The sequence below is a fragment of the Acipenser ruthenus genome, chromosome 34, assembly GCF_902713425.1.
Source record: "Acipenser ruthenus chromosome 34, fAciRut3.2 maternal haplotype, whole genome shotgun sequence".
In the NCBI taxonomy this organism is placed as follows: Eukaryota; Metazoa; Chordata; class Actinopteri; order Acipenseriformes; family Acipenseridae; genus Acipenser; species Acipenser ruthenus.
The window spans coordinates 11,405,123-11,432,908 of NC_081222.1; the positions used below are offsets into that span (position 1 = coordinate 11,405,123).

The 27,786-nt window shown below is 45.3% G+C and overlaps 1 protein-coding gene across 3 annotated transcripts; it reads left to right on the forward strand.

The window, feature by feature from the left end:
• LOC117409824 (TLC domain-containing protein 4-B-like) lies at nt 1–27,786 on the forward strand. Of its 3 annotated transcripts, none has more exons than XM_059007166.1 (7): nt 1–243; nt 6,958–7,110; nt 13,211–13,300; nt 17,906–17,964; nt 18,812–18,906; nt 20,459–20,532; nt 22,676–27,786. In XM_059007166.1, the coding sequence occupies exons 2-7, from the start codon at nt 6,971–6,973 to the stop codon at nt 23,001–23,003; spliced, it is 786 nt and encodes a 261-aa protein (XP_058863149.1). In that variant the 5' UTR covers nt 1–243; nt 6,958–6,970; the 3' UTR covers nt 23,004–27,786. The 3 variants fall into 3 exon arrangements, with proteins under 3 accessions (XP_058863149.1, XP_058863150.1, XP_034766248.2); XM_034910357.2 differs by lacking the exon at nt 1–243 and adding an exon at nt 3,478–3,634; XM_059007167.1 differs by lacking the exon at nt 13,211–13,300.

Consider the following 27,786-nt stretch of genomic DNA (forward strand, 5'->3'; position numbering starts at 1 on the left):
GACGTCAGCAGCTCGATCGGAGAGCTGTCAGAGAGCGCGCCAGGACTGCGGAGGCGAGCGGACCGACACATCTGCAAAAGAAAAGTTTCTCCGGAGGGCTTCTGGGGTAGGAGCGGGGGAAGTAAGTTAATGCATCTAATGCTGGGCGTCGGAGCAACAAAAACACACCTGCAGCTGAACTCGAGGAAGTGTCGTAGAAAGGAGGAGTCAGCCGCGTATACAGATCTATGCAACATTTATCGGGTAAGACGCATTACAAAATAATAATAATAATAATAATACAGTAATGCAGGGTGTGCAACTGTAGTTGACCTTGTGTAACCGCGGCTTGTGCTTTTAAATGCAAAAAAATAAAATAATTAAAAAAAATAATACAAATGATTTAAGGTCGCTGTGAGTTGTTTACGCTCGGTGAGTTGCAGTTTGATGCGAGTTGAAACATTGACACGTACTGGTGGTATTTGATTAGCTTGCTTAAAGGTGTAGTGCGCCCAAGTCGAGTGCTGTGTAGTGTAATATTATAATGACGTTACACCCGCTGCATACAACAAAGCAACGCAAGTCTGCGCCGTGTGCAGTGTGCAGTGAGCTGTGAATAAATTAAGCGTAAAAATCTCATTAAACTGCACGGTGCGGGGTTTGTGTGAAATCAGCCCCAATGCAGCTCCGCTCTGTTCTGATCGGCTCGCAAGGCAATTGAAAACTGAAACCGACACGTCTTGTGTGTTTTTGGCGAGACAGAAATACCGTCCGACGCGCCGCAGTATTTGTGTAGTAAACTGCAGTTCTGATAGGCAGGGGTTTGTACTCCCAGTAAACACATAGCTTTCTTACATTATTATTATTATTATTATTATTATTATTTATTTCTTAGCAGACGCCCTTATCCAGGGCGACTTACAATCGTAGGCAAAAACATTTCAAGCGTTACAATACATTACACTGTCCCACTACTGCACTAATGGTATTGTGTGTGTGTTTTGGAAGTGTGAATACAATTCCATTGAACACAACGTGAGGGTATAGCTAAAAATAACACTGTTAAAAATGAAAGATGATAATAATAATAATAATAATAATAATAATAATAATAATAATAATAATATGAATTGCCCTGCCAAGACTTTGAACAAAAACAACAACATATATGCATTATAATTTGTTTATTTCTTAGCGGACGCCCTTATCCAGGGCGACTTCCAATTGTTACAAGATATCGCATTATTTTTACATACAATTCCCCATTTACACAGTTGGGTTTTTACTGGAGCAATCTAGGTAAAGTACCTTGCTCAAGGGTACAGCAGCAGTGTCCCCACCTGGGATTGAACCCACGACCCTCCGGTTAAGAGTCCAGAGCCCTAACCACTACTCCACACTGCTGCCCTGCACAAATAGGACACTTAAAATGGAATGATAATACATGCAGTTTCAATAGAGCTGCATTAAACTAACGCATGCCATTGGAGCGTCTAGTGAGGAGAGAGGAGAGCTTCATTCTTTGCTGTTGGCTGTTGTATTGACACTCGGGCATCAGTCCAACATCAGTAAGTTGTGAGCAGTCCCCATTAATCCCTGTGTGTCAGTCTTTCTGGTCTCAATAGGATCGTATTGTAATGATAAATTGCCGCTCGTCAAACACCCCATTGTCAGCGAGGAGTATTTTCAGACGAGAGAGGGAGGGAGGGAGGGAGGGGGAGGGGGGTGGGAAACAGCTGCACAGCGAGAGACCAATACATTCATAAAACAATAATACAGATATGTTCATTTCACACAGGCGGGTGCTACAAATCTTCAATATTCCTGCCCCAGTTAAAGAAGTAAAGCCATTAAGGCTGTATACAGTGTACAAGCAGGGTTGGCAAAGCTGGCTATTCCTCTCCTGGTCTTTGTTCAAACCCTGTTATAAATTGTTTCATTGAACCAAGTAATCCTCCAGGCAGTTCATGATCTCGTGTCGCCTGTTAAACCTGGAGTGGATTAACCCTGCAGGACCGGATTGGACACCCCTTGTGCAGTCTGAATACATATTTTAGCTCTGCATCGACACACTTTCGATATTATTCGATATCTAGTTTGTTTGCTGTAGAGCTGTGGCTTTTCAGGATTTCAGGATTGAGACATCATTTAAATGCAAATAAAAGCCCGCTATATGAACATCATTTTATTTTTGTCAGTGTTTCCGTTAAGTATATGGGAAACAGGGTGCAGTTCAATATGTTAGCGTAACATTATTCAGCAGGTTTCATTTCATTTATGAAGCAAGGTGAGTTAACTCTAGGGGGATGCAAAACATTTGGCCATAGCTGCACAATACTTTTTTTCCCCCAATAAATGCTGTTCTTGATGCTATACGTAATTATACATTCTGGCTTTCCTGATTGGTTAAAAACATGCGTTCAAGTTTAAACATTAAAACGTGTTTAATCCTAAAATGGAAACATTTAGGAAACAAACCGAAAATTCAAACCGCTAGTTTCAGTGGTTTCTTCCTCTGGCTTCTCAAGCTCAGGTGTGTCTAATTAAGCTTGGAATCTGTCAGCCCTAGCTTCTGTCACCATAGCAACATGTGGACCAGCCAGGTGGGCCATTAGCTTTGCCTGTGTGCAATAGAAACAGTCAAAGTAAATAAACAAATACAGGTCAACGAAGCTTGCTTTTTTTCTGTAGCAGAGGCTACAGGGTGCCAACCCAAGGCTGTGCATGTATACTGGAGTAATCAGCTGGTTTTGAAATGAACGTGGTTGGCTGTGGGTAGCGCTGGGGGGCGAAAAGGGTTTGAATATTCTTTCAGAATTAAAAAAAGCAGTGTTTGTTTGACTGCTTGAATATTTCTCCCAGGTAGCACCAGTGTTGGGTCTTCTCAATCAATCATTGCTGGATCAAAAAAAGACAAACTGTGACTTTAAGAAGCTGCTGCAAGAGAGGAAGCGAAGACTGAAAGCCCATTGATAACATGTGTGTGCAGAGTTTAAAAGATTACCACAGAAAGCCTGATCTCTGAGCTTAACCAGCCCCGCGCCCGCGCCCTCGTACCTTTGTACTGTGGGAGGAGACACAGTCTTGTGACAGTGCAAACACGGCAGTCTGAAAGTGCATGCTGTGTACAATGTAAACAGCTTCTGGGTTCAGGAACAATTACCTTAGATATATATATATATGTACTTATGTATGTATGTGTCTCTGTTTAAGGTAATTGTTGCCTGAATTCAGAAGCTGTTCTTCATTTCTAGTTGCTGGCTGTTGACATATATGAGGCTGGATCAGCCACAGTGAATTTGTTTTATGCTGCAGTGCGTTTCCTCAGCGGTTTGAAATGAGACTCGTTCATTTCTATCAGCAGCAGATCTGACATCAAATCCATTTCAAATCGGGACACTGTGTGTCTGTCTGTCTGTCTGCCTGTGTGTCTGTCTGTCCTGTCTGTGTTTGTCTGTCTGCCTGTGTGTGTGTGTCTGTCTGTCTGTCTGTCTGTCTGTCTGTCTGTCTGTGTGTCTGTCCGCTCCAGTTAGGATTGCAGGCTGCAGAACTGCATCTCTCCACACTGATGGGTGAAGTTACCTGATGAGCGTCCGATGAGAAGGACTTGAGGGACGGGTTTCAAATCTCTGCCGAAAAGCCCCTAACTTAAGGAGTGAGTTTCCTTTAATATTGTTGGCAATACTGAGTAAGCAGTTATCTTATAAAACCACATCGACAGTCTCAAGTCTGTGGACACGCCCTGATACTTGTGTTTTGCTTCTCTGAGCTGCAGATGACATTCATAACCTCCTTCTGCTGCAGGTACAGCAATAGAAGGAGTGTGCCTTTTTATTTTAAGACACCCGAGAGTTGGAGTGCAGGCTCGTTTCACTCCCAAGTCACACAGAAGCAGAGAGATACAGTATATAGTAGTAGTTTGAAATGTTCCTCCTCGCACTTTATCTTTTCTAGCAGTATTTCTCGTCACGTCATTTACACCTCTGGGTGCACAGCTGCAGCTGAAACCAGCTTCAGAGAACGTAAACCAACTGGAACAAGGTCTGTACTTCAGAGTTCAGTTTGTTTACTTTCACTGCAAGTGATCCTGCAAGTACGGTTCAGAAATGTAGCGGCAATTTAAAAATGCAGATAAAATGCTAGTGTAAGTTGCTCAAAGTGTGGAATACAAGTCTAGGGAGGTTATGCTCAGGCTGTATAATGCTTTAGTTAGACCCCCATCTAGAATGCTGTGTCCAGTTCTGTTCTCCTCACTACAGAAGAGACATGAGTGCACTTGAGAATGCACAGAGAACTGGGCTGATCCCAGGACTCAACAGCACGAGAGGATGTTGAGAAAGGAAAGAGGGGACTTGATTGAAGTTTATAAAACCCTAAACGGTACAGATAAACCCAGGTTTCAAATTCAGCACAGCGCATCGAACAAGCATAAATGGAAGCTGAGTGAAAGTAATTTGAGAGCAGAAGGTAGGAAGCACTTTTTACACAGAGATCTAAATGCATGGACAGGTTAGGCTCTGTCCTATTGAATTCGATCCCATAGTGGGGCAAATGGTGCGCTAGGAAGGGGCTCGTCCCGTTTCCAAACTTGTTCTGAAATTACAGGAACCGTGACCAAGACAAACGCAAATACTGCATCTTGAAACAGCTAAAATTGTCATCTTCATAGCCTCTTAAATTGCTTATTATTCAGTATTACAATTCAAATTAAATACTCGCAGAGCGGATTGAGATTTCTAAACATGTACAGTCTTGTAAACTTTACGTTTAGTCAAAGCCGGAGTAACTGGAGGACATTGACTTTGAAGACGAGGTGAATGAACTGGACCAGCCTTCTGCTTGTGTGTGTGTGTGTGTGCGTGCGTGCGTTTGTGTGTGTGTGTGTGCCTGTGACAAAAGTAAGGGTTAGAAACTAACACAAGTCCTACCCTCAAATGAGTATATTATTGAAATGATCAAGAGCCAGGAGTCTGGTGTTAAATAAACTGATCCTTCCTTTATAGCTGCGTGAACCACTCCTAATAGTAAGCAGACTCCGGTATGATTTATTCATGCTGTGTGGAGACGCTCGGAGCGGATTTTAGTACAGCTGGTACATGGCCTGCTCGTTTCAGTAATATATCTAAAGAAGGGATGTTCTGAATCCCAGGACTGGGTGCAGGGTTACTCTTCTGACCAGGTCTCACCGTGCAGCATGCAGTACAGCACTGGGGACTCCTAATCTGGTGGCTTTGCATACAGCTCGCTTCTCGCTCTCACTTGCCCATCTAAATTGCTCAAGAGCAGACAGCCTTGTACTATGAAACCTTTTGTGTCAATGTTCCACGTGACTAGAGAACTAGTGCAAGGGGAAATTTGTCAGCAGTTCTGTCCTTGCCAAAAAAGCAGCAACATGACCTGCATTTTGATTTGAGGAACTGGATGAAAATAAAGTTGAAAAAAAGCTGCTTGAAGGGTAGTTGATATTTTGTGGTCTAAGGATACAGGGTCAACTAGGCTTAAAATGGTTTGGGTTTGATAAAATAAACTGGGTCTGGGTCCCAGATGGTCTCCACTGGTGAAGACACGGCCGCGTGATGTGCAGGGGGGAGTCACACAGTCAGGGGAGCGCAGGGGTCCCCAAGGGTCTCTCCTGGTAAAGGCACGGCCCTGTGGTGTGCAGGGGGAGTCACACAGTCAGGGGAGTGCAGGGGTCTCTGAGGGTCTCTCCTGGTAAAGGCACGGCCGTGTGGTGTGCAGGGGGAGTCACACAGTCAGGGGAGCGCAGGGGTCCCCGAGGGTCTCCCCTGGTAAAGGCACGGCCGCGTGGAGCGCAGGGTGAATTTGTCCTCCAGAACCTGGAAGCTCAGATCCACTGTGGAGCTCCTGGGTGTAAATGTTGAGCTGTGGATTTCTGGGCTGAGTAAACTTGAAAATTTTTTTGGGTGAAGAACAGCAGTAAATTAATTTTGTACGCTAAAGAAAATGTATTAATAGCTGTGGGTATATGTGTGTGTGTATATATATATATATATAATCAGTTATCTCATGCCACCACTCCAGGCATTGTTCTTTATTTCTACACGGCTGCTCTCCCACTGTTTTCTATGGAGGTCAGCCATTCTGTTACTCCTCAATAATGGAACGGGTAATAAAGCTTGGCTGAGCGATGACACTGTGTTTTAAAACCACTGTTTATAGATGACAAGCTTCACAGGAACGCTCAAGCCCTGCTCTCCAAAACCTCAGTTATTATATCAGACAAACCCAGGGAAATAAATACATACGTACATTTCAGCATGTGTCCTCTCAACTTGTTCTGTTATTACAGACCGCTCGGGGGCTTTCAGCCAATCAGAGCGCACGTTTTGCCTGCTTCACCAGAAACCTTCTCCATGACGTCAACCGTGCCTCTTTCAGTTTTAACTGTGCTGTATTCTCCATATCATACCTGATTTAAAAAACCTGACACACCTCGCGGAATTTGACCTCTTAAAGTCCGTTCAAAACGGTGACATCACAATCGGCCGCGTACGTCAGTCACATGACAGGAGGCTTAGGAGGCTGTGTGGTCCAGTGGTTAAAGAAAAGGGCTTGTAACCAGGAGGTCCCCGGTTCAAATCCCACCTCAACCACTGACTCGTTGTGTGACCCTGAGCAAGTCACTTAACCTCCTTGTGCTCCGTCTTTCGGGTGAGACGTAGTTGTAAGTGACTCTGCAGCTGATGCATAGTTCACACACCCTAGTCTCTGTAAGCCGCCTTGGATAAAGGCGTCTGCTAAATAAACAAATAATAATAACAGTATTCTCTTCAATCGTGTCCGTCTTGCACCAAATGCACCAAATACAGGCTGGTAATGATTAGAAAACTAATCCAGCTGGATGTGTAACTTGTATGAGTACTAAAGCAGTATATAACACAGTTCTAGGACTCTTGTGTTTGCTGTCCTGTATCGTGTATCGGTGTGTTAACTCCCTCTCTCTGTCTCTCTCCCCAGGCCTTGAGTGGCGATGGATGAGTTGCTGGTGGTCGCCGGGAGCTTCGTGGTTTTCCAGCTTATGTTTGTCCTGGCCAGTCCGCTCCTCACGGCCCTCTTCTGCCAGGGATACGGGAACGTGGTGCCAGCCAAGCACACAGAGTGGAATTCCAGGTAATCTCGTGAAGCCTGCTCTGGTCTCGGTGGGGTTAGATGTTGTACTGACCGGTCATGCAGCACCAAGTAAGAAATGACCCAATAAGCACGTTCAGAATGTTCTGCATTCCTTTCAAAGTGTTCCTGTAAACTCCTGACATGAAAACAGGCCTTTTAAATGCTTTTCTTTACACGGTTTAAGAAATCAACAGTTGAACGTCCCTGATGTGATTTGCACATCCCCACGGCAGGGATGGAAATAAGACTGCTTTTGCACAGCAGTGTCATCCAGTCCAGATTATAATATGAGCTTGATTAGCCCCAGTGTGTAGGTAGCAAGCTCAGGGGTGTCTTATTAAACTCAAAACCAGGAGCGGATCACACTGCTGTGCAATGCGGCTCCTATTTCCATCACTGGCTATACTATGCTTTTGCGATAGCTTAACATGGTTTGTCATGTTTTTTTTAACATGCTTTACTCTGCGCTTTGCAATGCTTCCTTATGAGACAGATGCTGTCAGCGTGCTTTAAGACACTGTGCTGTGGGAAGCTTTTATATATCGTGGCTTGCATGATTCAGCTGGTTTCATTGGACTTTACAAAGCAGCTCATTCTACAGGCCGATGCAAAGCGTTTGTGCATCGCTCTGTGCACAGGAAGTGGTTCTGGAATGCCGCTGTGGATGCAGGTCACACTGACCTGTCTCTCTGTCTCATGCTACAGAGTCCTGCGCTGTGCTATTTATAAACCTGTGTGTAAGCCGTGGCATGCCGTGTGTGGCAGGACATGTGACCTGAGCAGGGGGAAGGGATCCTGCTTACCTCCAGCCCTGGATATTCGAACCGCCTTTGAAATGCGTTGTGAAAATGATCCAGCCAGTGCTAAACCCCTCCCGGAACTATTCCTGCATCACATTAACCCTGCAGTGTCTAGTTCTGTATCACATATGATACAGTGCATAGTCACCCCTCTATAGTAAAATCCAGAAGCTTTTCTCATGTCAAGAATGCTTGGGCATTGCAGGGTCGCTTTTTTTTTTTTTTTAGTTTCGCTTCCCTATTTCATGATATTTGCATTCATAGTTTGGAAATACTAAAGGCAACAAAAGTTCATCTATTCAAAACCTTTGTCTTTTGAATTTCAGTTTCTTTTAGTGTTTCTAAAACCCAGCGTTATTGAGTGATTACGTCTTTAAACCTGGAAGGGTTCCTAAACGCTCAGCCGTTGTCAGAAATGTGTCTCGTTGGAAGTCGTCTGTAGTAGTGTTTCCTTATTGCTGTGTATACATGCAAACACACTTTCAAACTGCCGTTGGCATCTACAACCTGATGGAACTTCATACAGCAGAACCTGTATCTCACCTGCATGTTTGACCCCAGAATTAAAAACGGTCAACAGCCTAATTATCCCCACGTCGAAATGTCCCAAACATTTATAATATGAGTTTGTGATTGTTATCACACTGGTTAATATCACTCGCAATTCATATCGCTTTGAGAGTTCAAAGCACATGAGGGTTTACATGCAAGCTGAAATGTTCTGCGCAAAGTCTTACAATGTATTTACGCCTACACTCTCATAGGCGATACATTGCAAAGAAAGGTTATTATCAACGAACACTGTTGTGATACCAAATACAGCAGATCCCGTCCTGGAAGATCATTTACTGATGGAAACTGATCAATGCACGTTTTATTGTGGGTCTAAATCAGTAAATGCAGTCTTCGCAGGACAGAATTGATTAAGTTGGAGATTTTTGTTGTTCCTTTTTAAGTGCGGGTGAACACGCGTTTACAGTGCACACAAAAAACCTGGATTACTGTGACATGGTCTGGAATGGAATGCTGTTGTGTGAAGTGCCAGGTACTGTATATTTTAGTTGCACAGCAAAACCGGCATGTTTGTCGTATCAACACTGAGTCTGTGTTTTATTGCTTATATTGCCGTGCTATTGTTGATAAAGTCAGCTCCGTGTCAGCATTTATGCTCAGTCCCTTAAAAAAAATGATTTGCTTTAACTCAGGTTTAACTGTAGGATGGTTTTAATGTAAAAACTCAGATGCAAAGTGCTGCTTATGCCGTGGGGACCCACATTCGCACAGTCATGTCCCAGCTTTGATTATCGCTGCCATCCAGCAGTTGCCTGTGTCTCTGATAAGAGTTGAAATGATAAGAGCTGGAGAACAAGGTCACTGGATTGCAGAGGTGGAAGTACAAAGGTCCTGTGCGTAACACTGCTTCAAAGAAAAGCTGTTCAAAAATGATTCATTTGTTCTGATATGTTCTTACACACATGCCGTGTTCTGAATGATTAATCAACATCAAAATACTGTGATATTCAAGCACAGGGGAGCAGGGTACAGCACAAGGGAGCAGGGTGCAGCACAGGGGAGCAGGGTGCAGCACAGGGGAGCAGGGTGCAGCACAGGGGAGCAGGGGACAGCACAGGGAGCAGAGGACAGCACATGGGAGCAGGGGACAGCACATGGGAGCTGGGTGCAGCACAGAGGAGCAGGGTACAGGACAGGGGAGCAGGGTACAGCACATGGGAGCAGTGGACAGCACATGGGAGCTGGGTTCAGCACAGAGGAGCAGGGTACAGCACAGGGGAGCAGGGGACAGCACATGGGAGCTGCGGACAGCACATGGGAGCTGGGTGCAGCACAGAGGAGCAGGGTACAGCACAGGGGAGCAGGGTACAGCACAGGGGAGCAGGGGACAGCACATGGGAGCTGGGTGCAGCACAGAGGAGCAGGGTACAGCACAGGGGAGCAGGGTACAGCACAGGGGAGCAGGGGACAGCACATGGGAGCAGGGTGCAGCACAGAGGAGCAGGGTACAGCACAGGGGAGCTGGGTGCAGCACAGAGGAACAGGGTACAGCACAGGGGAGCAGGGTACAGCACAGGGGAGCAGGGTACAGCACAAGGGAGCAGGGTACAGCACATGGGAGCAGGTTGCAGCACATGGGAGCAGGGTACAGCACAGAGGACCAGTAAAATTCCAAATGGAAAGCCAATGAAGCAACAGAAGGCAAGCGTGCCAAAGAACAATTAAAGCATGCAGACAGAAACTCATGCTGAAACTGCACTCTGATCCAGGGCAGCTCCCAGGTGCTGCAGTGTGGAAGGCAGGGTGTGACCCTGCTTACCTGAGCAAACACAGAGAGCTGTCTGCTCCTTCAGTGCATGCACTGCGACTGCACCAGAGTTAAAAGGAACCGCATCCAGGGTGCTTTGATACACATGTAAGAAGCAGACGCACAGAGACAAGTAGACCAATGTTTCAGCTAGGGCCTTCTTCAGTGTAAAACTCTGAAGAAACCAAGTCCAGGTAGACAATGTCTACAGTACACTGAGGAAGGCACGAGCCCAAACATTTGTCCACTTGACGTGAAAGCATTTAGCAGAGGGCCATCAGTGATCATCCGGCTCCTAGCAGCTGATTAATCTCGCGCCAGGTCTTAAAGGATCTCGGTGATTCAGCTTCAGCAACGTGGCTGGCATTGGAATTTGAAATGGATATTTTAGAGACCTGATGATTGTTCAACTGCTTTCATTTGAAGCCGATTTTTAATTGACTAACAATTGTGAGAAGCTCATTTTAACAGAGTGCTGCTCGTGGCAGTTTTGATCAGTGATGTGCTGGAGTTGATTAAAAGGGAATTTGGAATTGGAATTGATTTTAAAATGGAAATGGAAATGAAGCTGGAATTGAATGTAAAGAAATGGACTCTGAACGTGATTGGTCACCCACTCCACACCCTGTCCACTCTCTGGCTTCTTCTGGGTTCATCACAGACTTGTGAGTGAGCATTGGGACGCCACACACGTCTCCAGTGTTGCCTGTTGGTCACAGAACCTCGGTTACAGTTCTCAGAGCACATAGCTTCAAATTACATTTACTTCCTTTTGTTTTTTACTATTCCCTTATTACAATGTTCTGATTATTTGCAGTTACTCATGCTTGACGCGTTGCACCCAGTCCTGGTTTTCAGAACTACCTTCAACTATATTCCTGAAATGACCAGGAGCCAGGAATGTGACAGCGAATTGTTCCTCCCTTAGTGCTGCATGAATAATTGCTATTGGTAAACCTACAGGCACAGGTGAGACTTGTTCATGCTGTAATTAAATCAGATTTATCAACTCCTGATCATTTTAATAATATACCTAAGCAGGGGTTGTGAAACCCAGGACTGGGCGCCGGGTTGGGTTTGATCGGAGTGCGAGAGGGAGTGTTCTTGCATGCCTGTTTGCTCCTCTATCACTGAGGCTGTGCTCTTGCAGAGTCAGCAGGTCTGTTATGCACGCCCGCCCAGGACATTTGCATAAAATTCCAAGCCAGGCGATACCGGCAAAAGATAAAAAAACACATTTTTTTTTCGACCGTCTCAGCACTGGCCTGTCAGCATTATGGGAAGCTCATGGCACACTTTGCAGCTTGTGGACGGATCATATTCAAGTCCCTTAATAATTGATTGCACCAGCCCTCAGTAGAGATGACCGTGGATTCATACTGTCTCGGGTTTCTAAAGCAGTTAGTTGATGAAAGGTGCTGGGGCTGGGGCTGGGACTAGCAGGCATATTTTATTTATTATTATTTTCTTAGCAGACGCCCTTATCCAGGGCGACTTACAATTGTTACAAGATATCACATTATTTTTACATACAATTACATTATTTCTTACACATTATTTTTACATACAATTACATTATTTCTTACACATTATTTTTACATACAATTACCCATTTATACAGTTGGGTTTTTTACTGGAGCAATCTAGGTAAAGTACCTTGCTCAAGGGTACAGCAGCAGTGTCCCCCACCTGGGATTGAACCCACGACCCTCCGATCAGGAGTCCAGAGCCCTAACCACTACTCCACACAAACACTTTGCAAAATAAATAAATGCATTCTATGAAGTGAAAAGCTGATGCTGGATTAAAAAGATAAAAAGTCTTCAACAGGGTCTTCTGGTTTTCCAATTTAAGCTCTCAATTGATATAATCAATTGGACATGTTTAATATTTTTCAAGGTCTTTTACAGTTGGTGATTTAAAAAAAAAATGCACTTGATTAAAATATTACATTTGTCCAATTAATCAAATAATTAGACCAATTAAGTAATTGCGTGCTCGGGGTGGAACGAAAGCCAGAAGACTCTGCGTCCCTCCAGGAGCTAAGTTTGAGACCCTCTGGTGCAGACCTAATTAAAAATGAAAGAATGACGTTAAACTGACTAAAACACTCAAGCGCAAAAGTATTGAAAGAAAATACAATGTTAGTGCAAGCCCTGAACCACTGTGAAACTGCAGTACCGCAGTAAGCTGGACGAACACAGACAGAGATCTGGAAGCTGCTTTTAATGAGATGCTTCTGTGAGCCAGTCAGTGTGTTTTTATTATTGGAGCTTCATTCACTGTGCAGGCATTGAAGTTAGTTTAATTTGCCTGATGGCTTTGTTGCTGCTGCATGCAGATTTTTGCTGACATAAATCCAGGTGACGTTTTAAAACGAGAAGTGCTTCCTCATCAGAAACTGTTTCATAATCTCGGTCACTTTGAAGCCTGATTTAAATTATTTCAATTTCAAAAGCCAGGAGCTGCAGTTCTACTCAGACATGATTTTCCACTTGCTGTACAACTGACTGCAGCAGCAATGGGGGTACCCGGAAATAACCAATCAGTTTGTGTCTCTTGCTATGATACTCTCTACATGGTGATTGTATAATACAGGGCTTCTTAACCCTGACCCGGAGTGTCCTCTGGTTTTCATTCCAACTTAACTAAAGCCTTAATTGAACTACTTAATTAGACCTTTTTAATTGTTTTCTTACACAGTTGCAGGTTTCAAGGTAACCATAACATTGTCTAATTAACTTGAAATCTGCAACTTTTTCATAAAAGTCGTTCTGTTTAAACTTTAATCAGTCCCTCAGCAGCCGGCTGTGCTGTGAATGGGACCCTTTGTGACGTTTGTTTTATTGCAGGATTTGGAATCCCACGGAAAGCGAAGGGGAGATTCCACCTGCCATATCATTGTCAATACACTGGCCCTGCATGCTTGTACATTCTGCTCTGAACCACTGACCGCTCCAGCGCCTGGGTCTCGTTGCAGGTTAGTGTCGACGGTCCACGCTCTGATCGTGGGGACGTTCTGTCTGTACATCCTGTGGTTCGATGACGCTGTGAACAAGGATCCCGTCTGGTAAGAGAGAGATTCATTTCTCGCTAACAAACCTGCTTTGCACCTGCGTTAGTTACACAGGCCTCACACGTGCTGTTTGGAAAGAAACACTGTAATAGCATATGCTTTCATTTTAAAACGGGATATCGGGAACCACACTGGGTTAAGAAAAGTTTTCCTGGCTTGTCCTCAGGAAATCAGTTATGCTAGCACTTCCTGCGTTCTTTCACAACACTGTGTGAAAGCAAGGCTAGCAAACAAAGACTTCTTTTTAAGCAAGTGTCGGACCAGGCCAGGTAGAGGCTGCGTTTTTAAAAAACGACTGCAGTACACTGTCAGTGAGTTTCAGAGCTGAAAACCTGAAACATGATGGGTTTGAAACGAAACATTTTTTTTTCTTTTGTCTTGCTGGTGTGGAATTTGCTCCAGATGTGCAGCAGGCTGCGGTCGAGTAGGAAATGTCTCCTGGGGACACGCCAGGACTTTTTAAAACATTTTTTACGTTGTTTCATTTAATCAAATGCAGAACTAGCTTCTCCAGCCCTGTTTTTATTATTTAAATAGCTGATCTTATTTATTATCCTAGTCTTAGGGCTAAACAGCTTGTGAATGTTTAACATGAATGTTTGCAACCAACCAGAGAAGAGCTCAGAAGACATCCAGCACGTTGATAAATCTGTGCAACCCTATCATTGTGTGTGTGTGTGTGTGTGTGTGTGTGTGTGTGTGTGTGTGTGTGTGCGCAGCATTTTAGCTTTATATGGAAAAGACTGTGAAGAAATACTGAATATGAGTTAAGAATGTCTCTTTGTTTTTCACAGATTTCACGTTTTCTGTTAAATTGACCTAGCCATGTAATATGTAGTTCCCTGTGAAAATACACATTTCTGAAAGAATAATGTAAATACTGTACTTTGTTATTATTATTATTATTATTAATTTCTTAGCAGACGCCCTTATCCAGGGCGACTTACAATTGTTACAAGACATCACATTATTTCACATTATTTTTACATACAATTACCCATTTATACAGTTGGGTTTTTACTAGAGCAATCTAGGTAAAGTACCTTGCTCAAGGATACAACAGCAGTGTCCCCCACCGGGGATTGAACCCACAACCCTCCGGTCAAGAGTCCAGAGCCCTAACCACTACTCCACACTGCTGCCCTGTCCTGTCGTCACTAGCCTTATCACTTAAAAAAGAAATACAGCTTCCGGTAAATGATTGAACACACACTGCATGATTTCTTTAAAATGTCTTCAACGGAAAAAAACAGCAGCTGCATCAAAGATCTGAAATATTTCTGCTAAAGATCAGTCTGTCCAGGACAAGGAGACGTTTCACGTGTCTGTCGTTGTTTTTACTTTAAACGATGTTTTCATTTTGTTTGATCATTCACTGCTGGTGAAAACAGAACGTCTTTTAAAGGCGGATTTAAAAAGGGTTTTCAGGTCGGCATTGAAATGTTTAGGAACATGTGCTGTGTAATAACTTGAGACAATGATCAGTTTTGATCTGATCAGCCTGCAGGAGCCACAGCTGCATTGTACTGGAGCCTTCTGAATCGCCCAGGATATAAAAGCAGTTCATCGATGCAATCTAGGAGGTCCCTGCTTCACATTCAGCACAGAGAGTAGGATGAGAGAGCATGAGTGGAAGCCGAGAAAAGTTAGGAAGTTAGGAAGCCTTGTTTTACACAGAGAGTTAGAAATGCATGGAGCAGCCCACCATGTGAAGCAGTAGGATCTAAAACACTGGGGACATTTAAATAAAGAGCAGATTCTGTCCTGTTATATTATACCCCCCTGATCGGGGCACATGGCATGCAGAGAAGGGAAGAGCCTTGATGGGCTGAATTCCTAAACCTTTCTTCAGTTCTTACTCCCCAGCCCTGTAAAATATCCTCATTCTCTCTTTCGTTAACGTGACATTTTCCCCTTTTCATAAATAAATAAATAAATAAATAACTGAAGACCCGAGGCAATTCCTTGAAACATTTTTCCGTTTCGTAGCTTCTTTTAAATTTCTCATTAAGCTGAGAGCTGGGCTTTCTCAGCTCCGGTGAAGATTAGACCTCTGAGGAAACAAACTCCCTTTCATGACAAACAAACAGCCCATTAACGAGACGGCCCCCATGTGACCTCCCCACTCAGCTCAGACATTGTTCGGATCCGGGCTGCACTTGAAGTGGGGTAGCGGGGGGGTACAGTTACTCTCTCTCCTCCTCTCAGACTGCATTAGCATCTCTAGTCTGGAACCGATACTGTATCATTACAAATAAAAAGTGTGCTCTAGTCCAGAGGAGTCCGTCCGTCTCGTCTAAAAGAAGCTGTTTTTCACAAACAGTGTTGGTTTGTAAAATATCAGTCATGTGTTGTTATTTAGATTCACTTTGCGTTGCTTTCTGTCCAAGTTATCACATCCTGTTTACTTTTTAAAACCGAGTAGATAAAAACATCCCTAAGGCCTACAGCTCTGGCCAAAAGTTTTGCATCACCCTATAGAATTAGCTTACTGTGCTTCATAAAGTGGAATGAAACCTGCTGAATAATGTTACGTTAGCATATTGAATTACACACCGCTTTGTAGTTTTCCCAGATTCTTGACGGAAATCGGACAATGTGACATTTTGAAATCTAACATGAAATACTGTACTGTAGGTAGGCTTTTGCGATATCGTTTTGTAGTTTCTTTGTTTAGCTGATGTTAAATAAAAGATCTAAATTATGTTCATATAGTTTAATTATTATGTTTCCATCCTAAAATTCTAGGTGATGCTAAACATTTGTCCGTTGCTGTCTATAGAGCTCTCAAACATTTGCTGCAAGAACACCTGAGTGTAACCATTAACCCGTCCCCCTGAAACACACTGCTTCTAGGGGAAGGAACACTCAGTTCCATGTTTCTTGCATCCACTGAAGGCAGCCTTGTTGCAGGGTGGACATGTTTAGGGTTACACTTTATTGCGCTCATGCGTTTGGGAGGTGAGACCTGATTCTGTAAGCTCCCTAGGATGTAATGAGTGAAACACAAAAACTAAACAACTTGAAAGCCTGGAACTAAAATGTGATACACAAGATCCTAATGGTGAGGCAACTCGGCAGGCACAGCAAGGTGTTTATAAGTAAAGGTTCCCCCGGAACACCCTGAAACCGTCTGCGTGTTAGGAGATAATCCTTCGCTCGCACACACTGCTCGGTTTCCCTTTGCCCCAGCTTCAAAGCACGCTGGTGAAAGCTGTAAAGAATGGCAAATCCTGAATTAAGCAATCAGGAAATAAACAACCTTTTTAAGCTTCTTATAGGTTTAGGAAAACAACAACAGCTGCATTGAAAGAGAAGCCAGTGTGACCCCCGTGGCTCCGCAGTGCGTCTTGAAGTCTGGGAAAGCAGACAACATCCGACTTTTAAACAAACCTTTGAAATGAAAATACGAACGCAGCATTTCACGTCATGTGATTCTTACTGCATGCGCTCCAGTACTGTGTGTTGGTCTGTGATCAGGAGCTGCTCTTCTAGGTGCCTGCCACAGACATATGTAATGTAGGCTAGATCAGTGTCTTTGTAACAGTAAGCAACAGCGCCATCTAGTGCACAGCAAGTGTATTGCAGAAAACAAAAAGGCTTGGTTTGCAGTGGTTCTTGCTTCTATGAAGAGTTACAGAACGGAGTTTACTAGAAACGCATCACGTTGCCTTTGTGCTGTGTCCCGTGTTGTCTGAAGCGTTATAGTTTTAAACATATTGCCGACTCTTCTGAAAATTTTAATCACAAATCATCTGGGCAATGCGTTTCTCCACATTTACTCGGGAGTGTTTCGGCAGGAGAATTTTCTTTTGCTTTATCTTCTGTGGGTCGCGGTGTGTCCAGATGACGCTCCCTCCTTCAACAATGCTGGTTTTCTGCCCCTTCTAAAAGGCCACTCATTTCAGTCGGAGCACCAGCGTCGTTGCAGGAGGGAGCGTGATCTGGACGCACTGCGACGCTCGGAAGAAAAATGATCTTTCTCTTGGTGAACTTTCCCTGAGTAAAAATTGAAGAAAAAAGTAATTCCTTAGTTGACTTCCCTGTGATGTGTGAATAAAAATATTGAAATCTGGATTCTGTTGAAAAACGTAATGCTGTGATACGGACAACGCAGGATTATTATTAATTAATTTCTTAGCAGACGCCCTTATCCAGGGCGACTTACAAGATATCACATTATGTTTTACATACAATTACCCATTTATACAGTTGGGTTTTTACTGGAGCAATCTAGGTAAAGTACCTTGCTCAAGGGTACAGCAGCAGTGTCCCCCACCTGGGATTGAACCCACGACCCTCCGGTCAAGAGTCCAGAGCCCTGACCACTACTCCACACTGCTGCTCTGAAGGTATAGTAATGCGTTCCTAGTAAACACTGTAACACTTCTAAAAACACACTGTTCAAATAGCTGTAATGGGATCCACTGAGACATCATAAAAAAGGTTAAGTTAACACAGAACTAAGAAGCAGCTGCGTGCTCATAAGAGCTCCTGGATGAAGATCAGCTGATCCAATACGACTGGCTTTCAGCAGCCCAGCCCTGGTCAGTCTCCCGGGAGAAGCTCTGATTCCTGTTCCTTTCTTCTCTCCTGCAGGGGAGAGCCCCGGCTGGTCAAGCTCAACGTTGCCATTACCTGCGGCTACCTCGTCTATGGTGAGTTTCCCATCGCTGTGATTTGAAGTGTTGCTGAACAGGCTGTAGGGTTTAAAACACAACGCATTCCGGCAGTATCTTCTTCAACATAATCGCCATATTTTTTTTATCCTTTATTTGGTCCTGTTTTCGGTTCACATCGGTTTTGCTTCAGGGATTTCCCAGTCAAAATGTCTTCTGAATTCATAGCATGGGCTGCTAAAATCCACACCTGTTCAATCGGAGACATTTCATTGGTTCCTGCCGACTCCTCCTCCTCTCCCAAAGCCTTTTGATTGGTGAAATGCATGCTGCCAGCAGCAGTAATAACTTCTGTATCATAGTTGTTTTTATGTGAGTGTTTTTATTTTTGAATGGTCAATGCTTCTTTTTGAATTAAATAGAAGTGTGAAATACAAAAAGTCAGCGCTAGACGTGGCACTTTTATTATGATCTAGATTCCGATCAGGACTCTTAGAGGAGTCAGTTATCATAACAATATAATTAAAGAGAAAATTTAAATTATAAAACATGCTCCAAAAATATGACCACCTGGCCTGTCCTGAAAGGAGGACAGTGGCTCTTAATGGGTTAATGTGACCTGAGCACCAGGACCTGCTTTTCTGTTCTAGCAGTCAGTCAGAAGCATGCGGAACCAGACGGTTCGAAAGTGTCTTTATAAAAGTAATACCGAGTATAAGCCCAGAATCAGAGTAATTTAAAAACAAATTAACAGAAAATGCAATGGTGCACCGAGGTGTATTATCGCGGGCTGCAGTTGCGCTAGTGATCCACTAGAGGGAGACAATCCCTCACAGCAGCCATGCTGGCACAGCCACAGGTCTCTGATCTCTCTCTCTCTTTGCAGATTTGTTGCTGCTTGCCCGGTACTGGAAGACCATGGGGGATGGGTTTTTCGTCTGCCATCACATTGCTGCGCTCTACGCCTATGGGTTTGTCCTGGTAAGGAGAGAAAACGAGTTTCTTCCAAGTCTATCCTAAGGATGGTAACGAGACTCCTTCTGCAGCGGAGTTTGATCCATTCCTGGTTTCACTGTGAGTTTAAAAACTGAGCTTGTTACCTCTACACACTGTAATAAGCTTGTAATAAAACCTGGAATGGGTGAGGCTGCTGTGCAATAGGAGTCTTATTCCCATCCCTGCTATGCAATCTTCTTTAGTTAAGAGGCGTACCAGTGACCAGGTGTGTAGTTTATATAAATAACAGAAAAACATGAAATACTGACATAAAATGTGCTTTAGTTTAGTTTTATTTTAACTTTTCCTGGGACTCTATCTGCATTTATTTTTTAAAGCATCTGAAGGGCTGCATTTGCAGTTAACGAAGTTATCACAACAGTATCGTTCTGATGAAGTTCTCAGTTTTCCAGTTGAAGATCAGTGGTGGCACTCGCTTGACTGGGACACATTTGGGTTCAAATCAGACAATACCGACCTGCAGCTTTTGTAAAACCTCGGATTTATTTGTTCCGTTAAACGAGAATAAAGGAACTTGGCTAAAATGAACGAGCTGGCGGAATAGCTTCAAAGCTGGTTTGAAAAACAGATCTTAAAAGAGTAAGGAGCGGGGTTCTGAAAGTCGTTTTTCTTTTCATTGTTAACATCCTGACAACTTACACTTACAACTTTCAAATCTAAAGCTCTTTTCAAAATTTTGAAAAGCTCTTTGAAACTGGCTTTAAAGTTATAAGTATAAGTAAACATTTTTTAACTGTGCTTTTTTTTATCTATATAGATTTCCAAACATATATTAACTGTTACTAAAAGGTCTTAAAATTGTATTTTTCAAACATGAAAAACACACAATAAAAAGCTGGCAAACATTTCTGGCTTCACAGTATATATGTATATACACACACATACCAGTGCTAATACTCTCTATTAACAAAAAAAGAAATGAAAACCATGGAAAAGTTTTCCAACACAACTGAACAAAAAATAAATTAAACAGTGCTTTTTATATAGAAACACTCAAGACACTAATAGCACTTTATTTAAACAAGTTTGTACATTATGAAAAACAAAACGTTTCCAGTGTGCAATTTAAGTACTGGAAAATATGTTCTGTACTATCAGTGTGAAATCTGAGCTTTCATATTCTGCACCAGTAACTGGAAATTGAGAGTCAGCGAGTTGCTTCCACATTGACTTCACTGAGTCTGCTCCTAAGCTTTGATTTGAGAACTTCCACTGTTCAGCATAATCGTCCGATTTGAAGCATACTGAATGTGTGACTTCGCAACGTCACCTGAGGCTTGCAGAGAAAGCAAGTCGCTTTCAAATCGATTCCTAGGTTGCACGTTGTCCTATATGAAAGACACGGGCTTTATCTTAAAGGCAACGTTGTTAATGGCATTTAATTTGAAGCTAATAGTGAAGAAAACATATTGCTGTTATGAGCTTAAATAAATGTGGGATCTACAAAGTCCTGTTAGATAAGATTTACTGGAAAATGCATGTGCAGTAATGCTGTTTTTTTTGTTTGGTCTCGCAGAGTCGGGGGGTGCTGCCATATTTTGCGAATTTCAGGCTCCTGTCGGAGCTGTCGACCCCCTTTGTGAACCAGCGGTAAGTTTCTCTGTCAGGTTCGTTGTGTTGATTGAAGTCTTTAAAACCTGGCCAGGACCAGAGGACACAGTGGGGAGATTAAGCAGACATAGGACAGAGGGTAGGAGACTCTTCTTCACACAGAGAGTGGTGAGGGGATGGAATGGGTTACCTAGTCATGTTGCTGAAGGAGACTCTTCTTCACACAGAGAGTGGGGAGGGGATGGAATGGGTTACCTAGTCATGTTGCTGAAGGAGACTCTTCTTCACACAGAGAGTGGTGAGGGGATGGAATGGGTTACCTAGTCATGTTGCTGAAGGAGACTTCTTCACACAGAGAGTGGGGAGGGGATGGAATGGGTTACCTAGTCATGTTGCTGAAGGAGACTCTTCTTCACACAGAGAGTGGTGAGGGGATGGAATGGGTTACCTAGTCATGTTGCTGAAGGAGACTCTTCTTCACACAGAGAGTGGTGAGGGGATGGAATGGGTTACCTAGTCATGTTGCTGAAGGAGACTCTTCACACAGAGAGTGGTGAGGGGATGGAATGGGTTACCTAGTCATGTTGCTGAAGGAGACTCTTCTTCACACAGAGAGTGGGGAGGGGATGGAATGGGTTACCTAGTCATGTTGCTGAAGGAGACTCTTCTTCACACAGAGAGTGGTGAGGGGATGGAATGGGTTACCTAGTCATGTTGCTGAAGGAGACTCTTCTTCACACAGAGAGTGGGGAGGGGATGGAATGGGTTACCTAGTCATGTTGCTGAAGGAGACTCTTCTTCACACAGAGAGTGGGGAGGGGATGGAATGGGTTACCTAGTCATGTTGCTGAAGGAGACTCTTCTTCACACAGAGAGTGGTGAGGGGATGGAATGGGTTACCTAGTCATGTTGCTGAAGGAGACTCTTCTTCACACAGAGAGTGGTGAGGGGATGGAATGGGTTACTCTTAGGAACAGGATGAGCCGTAATGGGCCTCCTCTTTAAGACCAGACTTGAGATTTGAAAAGCAGTCCGTTACTGTCCTGGGAACTGGATGAGCACTGATGGGCTGAATGTTATTTGTAAATGTTCTTATGTTTCTTAATACAAGAGATCCCTGTGCCCTCCCTGTAGTCAGCACTGCTGCCCCCCCCACCTCTCCCTGTAGTCGGCGCTGCTGCCCCCCCCACCTCTCCCTGTACTCAGCACTGCTGTCGCTCCCCCACCTCTCCCTGTACTCAGCACTGCTGCCCCCCCACCTCTCCCTGTACTCAGCACTGCTGCCCCCCCACCTCTCCCTGTACTCAGCACTGCTGCCCCCCCACCTCTCCCTGTACTCAGCACTGCTGCCCCCCCACCTCTCCCTGTACTCAGCACTGCTGCTCCCACACCTCTCCCTGTATTCAGCACTGCTGCCCCCCCACCTCTCCCTGTACTCAGCACTGCTGCCCCCCCACCTCTCCCTGTACTCAGCCCTGCTGTCGCTCCCCCACCTCTCCCTGTACTCAGCACTGCTGCCCCCCCACCTCTCCCTGTACTCAGCACTGCTGCCCCCCCACCTCTCCCTGTACTCAGCACTGCTGCTCCCACACCTCTCCCTGTATTCAGCACTGCTGCCCCCCCACCTCTCCCTGTACTCAGCCCTGCTGCCCCCCCACCTCTCCCTGTACTCAGCCCTGCTGTCGCTCCCCCACCTCTCCCTGTACTCAGCACCGCTGTCGCCCCCACCAACTCCCTTTGTACTCAGCACTGCTGTCGCTCCCCCACCTCTCCCTGTACTCAGCACTGCTGCCCCCCACCTCTCCCTGTACTCAGCGCTGCTGCCCCCCCACCTCTCCCTGTACTCAGCGCTGCTGCCCCCCCACCTCTCCCTGTACTCAGCACTGCTGCCCCCCCACCTCTCCCTGTACTCAGCCCTGCTGCCCCCCCACCTCTCCCTGTACTCAGCACTGCTGCCCCCCCACCTCTCCCTGTACTCAGCACTGCTGCCCCCCCACCTCTCCCTGTACTCAGCCCTGCTGCCCCCCCACCTCTCCCTGTACTCAGCACTGCTGCCCCCCCACCTCTCCCTGTACTCAGCACTGCTGCCCCCCCACCTCTCCCTGTACTCAGCAGTGCTGTTGCTCCCCCACCTCTCCCTGTACTCAGCACTGCTGTCGCTCCCCCACCTCTCTCCCTGCAGGTGGTTCTTCGAGGCCCTGTCCGTGCCCCGCTCGGACCGTCGGGTGGTCCTGAACGGCATCGCCATGTCGGTGGTCTTCTTCGCGGTGCGCATCGCCGTCATCCCCACCTATTACTGGCGGGTGATTTCCACCCTGGGGACCCCGGCCTTCGAGAGGCTGGGCCCGGGGCCGCAGGTGGCCTGGATCCTGTCCAGCGTGAGCCTGGACGTCCTCAACGCCATCTGGATGTACCGCATCGCTCGGGGCTGCTACCGCGTGGTCACGGGATCCGGGAGGAAAGCCAAGAGCCTGATCCCCATCACCGACACAAACAACCATGCTGACTGAGAGAGCCCAACACCACTGCCCTCGCCATGCCCCTCCACACCCCCGAGGGCATCACACTGACTGAGAGAGCCCAACACCACTGCCCTCGCCATGCCCCCTCCACACCCCCGAGGGCATCACACTGACTGAGAGAGCCCAACACCACTGCCCTCGCTGTGCCCCTCCACACCCCCCGAGGGCATCACACTGACTGAGAGAGCCCAACACCACTGCCCTCGCTGTGCCCCCTCCACACCCCCCGAGGGCATCACACTGACTGAGAGAGCCCAACACCACTGCCCTCGCTGTGCCCCCTCCACACCCCCCGAGGGCATCACACTGACTGAGAGAGCCCAACACCACTGCCCTCGCTGTGCCCCCTCCACACCCCCCGAGGGCATCACGCTGACTGAGAGAGCCCAACACCACTGCCCTCGCTGTGCCCCCTCCACACCCCCCGAGGGCATCACACTGACTGAGAGAGCACAACACCACTGCCCTCGCCGTGCCCCTCCACACCCCCCGAGGGCATCACACTGACTGAGAGCCCAACACCACTGCCCTCGCTGTGCCCCCTCCACACCCCCCCGAGGGCATCACATTGACTGAGAGAGCCCAACACCACTGCCCTCGCTGTGCCCCCTCCACACCCCCGAGGGCATCACGCTGACTGAGAGAGCCCATCACCACTGCCCTCGCTGTGCCCCCTCCACACCCCCCGAGGGCATCACACTGACTGAGAGAGCCCAACACCACTGCCCTCGCTGTGCCCCCTCCACACCCCCCGAGGGCATCACACTGACTGAGAGAGCCCAACACCACTGCCCTCGCTGTGCCCCTCCACACCCCCCGAGGGCATCAGAAATAACGCTGTGCTTCGGATGCATCAGATTCTGGGGTCTTCTCAATTCATGTAAACAGAGGCATTCGTTTTCTTCTGTGCGTTTACCTTTTAACATGAGGTTTGCAATCGCTCAAAGTGGTTCTCTTGAGTGACTTGCTCAGGGTCCCACACAGGGAGTCAGTGGCTGAGCTGGGATTTAACTGGGAACCTCCTGGTAACAAGCCTCTTTCTCTAACCGCTGGACCACCGAGCCTCCTCTATAAATCAACAGAGTTCTGAAGCTATGGAAAGAGAGAGGAGCCCCCTGCAGCTGCTGTGCTGTTCTACATGTCCGAGTGGTGCCTGCGTCAGAAACGCTGTGGATTTCTGATACCTCCGCTAGGTATTGGGGTCTCCACAGATCTGAATGGAGATCTTAATACCAGTGCCCTTCAAATCCTTCCAAGAAGTGGACTGAGAGAAAACCAACAGTGTGTGTGTGCGTGCGTGTGTGCGTGCGTGCGTGCATGCGTGTCTCTCTGGTGTGTTTTTGTCTTTAAAAGAAACTAGAAGAGCAGGTCCTGTTAATATTGAAACAGTGGCTGCATTTAGCAGACAAGTTTCGGTTTATTTTCCTAAATGTGTAGACTTGAGGATTGAACACGTTTCAAACTTTAAAATATTGAGAATGTTTCTAACTAATCAGAAAAGCCATCATGAGAAACCGTCACTTCTTTTTATAGATTACTGCATCATGTATGTATGTGTAAGACAATGTGTGGAGCATTTCATTGTATACGGAAAAGAATGTGAACAAGTATTGAATATGAAGTAATTCAGTCCACTGTAACCTTTACTGCTTTGCAAACGCATTTGGCCGGCCTGTTCAGGTGAAATTCTAAACATTGAACCTATGTAGGCTTTAAACAGTTCCACTTAGTATTAGCATCCTTAGCACTGTGTTTCAGCCTCTAGCCACCGTTCAGAATAGAAACTCACACGAGTCCTGCACCCAGGTCTGGGTTAAAGCCCTCCCTTCAGTTATCGTGTGTCCTGTTTGTATCCATGATAAATATCCCAGTCGTGTTGCTTTGATAACATAAAGAGAGCTGTTTGTAACGCCTGCTGTGTGTGAATGGCAGTCTTGTGTTTTGTGTAGGGAGCAGGAATGCCGTGATGATCCGTTCAGTGCAGATTGAACCAGGGGCCTGATCGCTCCCGTTCCTGTGCTTCTGGTCATTTCAGCAATATCCCTTTGGTACCATGTTCCGGTTCTTATCTAGGTCTTTTGTAATGCTCTTTTAAAAGCCTTGGCCGGGCAAATTCTCGTACCCCATAAAGTTCATGCAAGCAGTTAGAAGAAATCCTAAAACATTACATTAAAAAGTCTTGACCGAAGGCTATGTTTTAGTACACGGGGGAGTTCTGTAACGCAGGGCTCGTGTGAGTTTCTATCCCTCTGCTCCCTTTCAAACCACTGGGACTCCTGCAAACTGCCACTGATCCCTCAATCACCCTTAAAGACCCCTCTGTGTAACATACCTCCGCTCTCTCTCTGCCGGTGTCATCCCGTGCATCAAGGATAATCGTCTCTCTGCTGTCCTGCACCCTTTAAACTGATCAAATCATCTTTCACCCCCTTGTGATTGCTCTCTCAGTTGCAGGTACTTACAGCAGTGTGGGGGCAGGAAAGTGCCCACGCTACCCTGCTCGCTATCCAGCCACTGGACAGCAGAACAGCCTGCTCTGGAAAAACGTCCCTGTAGTCTGCTGTCCTACCTCCTCTTTTAACGGACTGACAATCTGATACATTCATTTAGCAGCTCTCTCCTGCAGTGCTGGGCTTTTATTTGGAGACACAGCGATTGGAATCCCAAAGGCTGCTGGGAGTTCCCAGTCGCTGTGTCTCCGGTCAGGGATCATAAGCGAAGCACGGGACACAGTTAGAACCATTCCCGCCATGTAGAAAGAATTTTTTTGTTGCTCTAAACTTTCAGAAATCAAAGCTTTCAAGGATTCTGGACTTTGAGTAGCATGGCATTGATTCATTCATGGACAAAATGGATTTGTTAACTGGAAGTCCTTCAACCTGTGTTTAAAATGCATTCTGACACTACATCGAAAAAAAATCTGTTTTTTTTTTTTTTTTTGTCGATTTTGTTTGTATGCTTGTTAAAAACGTGATTTGATTTAATTTTCTTAAAAGGTACGTCCATTTCAAGTTGTTTAGTTAGAGGGAAATCGACCCATTTCATATTGATATGAAGCTGCTTTCAAGTACTGATACATAACCTAGTGTAATGTAGCATACCAGGTGTATACTAACTTACTCGCTGTAGCGTAGAGTCTAAAGTACTAGACTGTTGTACTAGAGACAGTATTTTTCTGCTCAGGTTACTGTATATTTGTAGTGCACTCAGGAACTCACATCTTCATGATGGCATATTCTTAGAATGGGCGGGGCAGGTGATGTCATATTCTTATTGTGAAATATCCACTACCTTCCTTTGCAAGTGAAATGCAGTGTTGAAATTGAAATACATAACGCTCTCTGTTCACAAGTCATGAAGTCGCTTCAGATTTCATGTTCTTCTCTTTGCAATCATTCCCAAGTCGTTCTTATTGAAAACACTCAGATACCGTGTATAACACGTTCACTAAGTACTTTAAATAATTACCCAGCATTAATTAAAAACGTCTAATTATGATTAGTATTATTATTTAATAATAGCGGAAACCAGACTGATTCAAACATTAGCATCTTACTGGCTCTCCGTCCTTTTGCAATAATTGGATCTGATGTCTTTAAGCAGACAGAATACCACACAGGGTTAAACATGAGCCTTCTCTGTGCAAAACGATTCATTCAGAGCTACACAATCCGTCCACCGTCGTCCTTCAGACAGTTTGAGGGAAGCCTGGGTACTGTAATTTGTCTGAAATCTGTATAATATTTAGATCAGTGTTAGTTAAAGATCTCTCTTTCACAACTGACCCTTTGCCTTAAAACTGGTGTTCGTACTGCCTTTGATTGTAACAGTACTGTTAGTGGGAGGCTCTTATACTCTCGTAACAGCCTCCCTCTGCTCCGTGCTGGTGGAGAAGGAGAAAGGGAGGCTCTTTCACTCTCGTAACAGCCTCCCTCTGCTCTGTGCTGGTGGAGAAGGAGAAAGGGAGGCTCTTCCACTCTCGTAACAGCCTCCCTCTGCTCTGTGCTGGTGGAGAAGGAGAAAGGGAGGCTCTTCCACGCTCGTAACAGCCGCCCTCTGCTGGTGAAGGAGAAAGGGAGGCTCTTCCACTCTCGTAACAGCCGCCCTCTGTTGTTGGTGGACCCTTGTCTTTTAATAGTGTTGTCAGACTCATGTACACCAGTGGTATTTATTGGGTGTGTAAGAAGATCACAAAGTCCCTCTACGTGATGTATTGGGATCACTGTACGATGCACATGGCTTTAATATGTGCTGCTTGGTGTGATGTGAGATGACAGAAAAGTGATCATGTATAACAAACTCATTATTGGTGCTTTCGATCTTCACAACCTAATGAGTTAGTAACTTAAAACTGACATGTGCCTGGCGTCCCTAGATCAGCCAAAGGGTCTTTATAGTGTGCTAGCGCCATCTAGTGCACAGCTAACGCACTGACAGCAAAACAAAAGAATGTCGTAATACTAGATGGTCCCAGCCCTTATCAAGTTGCATAAATCAAGCAGCTGGAACTGCAGAGCTGCTCCTGAAATCACTGTAACCCAGATTTATACAAATAATAATAATAATAATAATAATAATAATAATAATAATAACAATAATAATGAAACACTCAGAGTAATGGCAATTCTAACTAAATGAGTCCAATAAGGGGTCAGTATAGAAAGCTTCAGAGATGGTACTGTACAGAGGCATGAACCCTGTAATAAGCAAAGAGATCTTGTATCATTTAATATTAAATAATGATAAGATAATAAAATGGTTTAGAATGGGA

Excerpts from the sequence above, each read along its gene's own strand:
- LOC117409824 (XM_059007166.1), top strand. The coding sequence starts at position 6,971 with ATGGATGAGTTGCTGGTGGTCGCCGGGAGCTTCGTGGTTTTCCAGCTT. Across the intron at positions 18,907-20,458 it reads ACGCCTATGGGTTTGTCCTG|AGTCGGGGGGTGCTGCCATA; the intron begins GTAAGGAGAGAA and ends TTGGTCTCGCAG. Across the intron at positions 20,533-22,675 it reads ACCCCCTTTGTGAACCAGCG|GTGGTTCTTCGAGGCCCTGT; the intron begins GTAAGTTTCTCT and ends CTCTCCCTGCAG.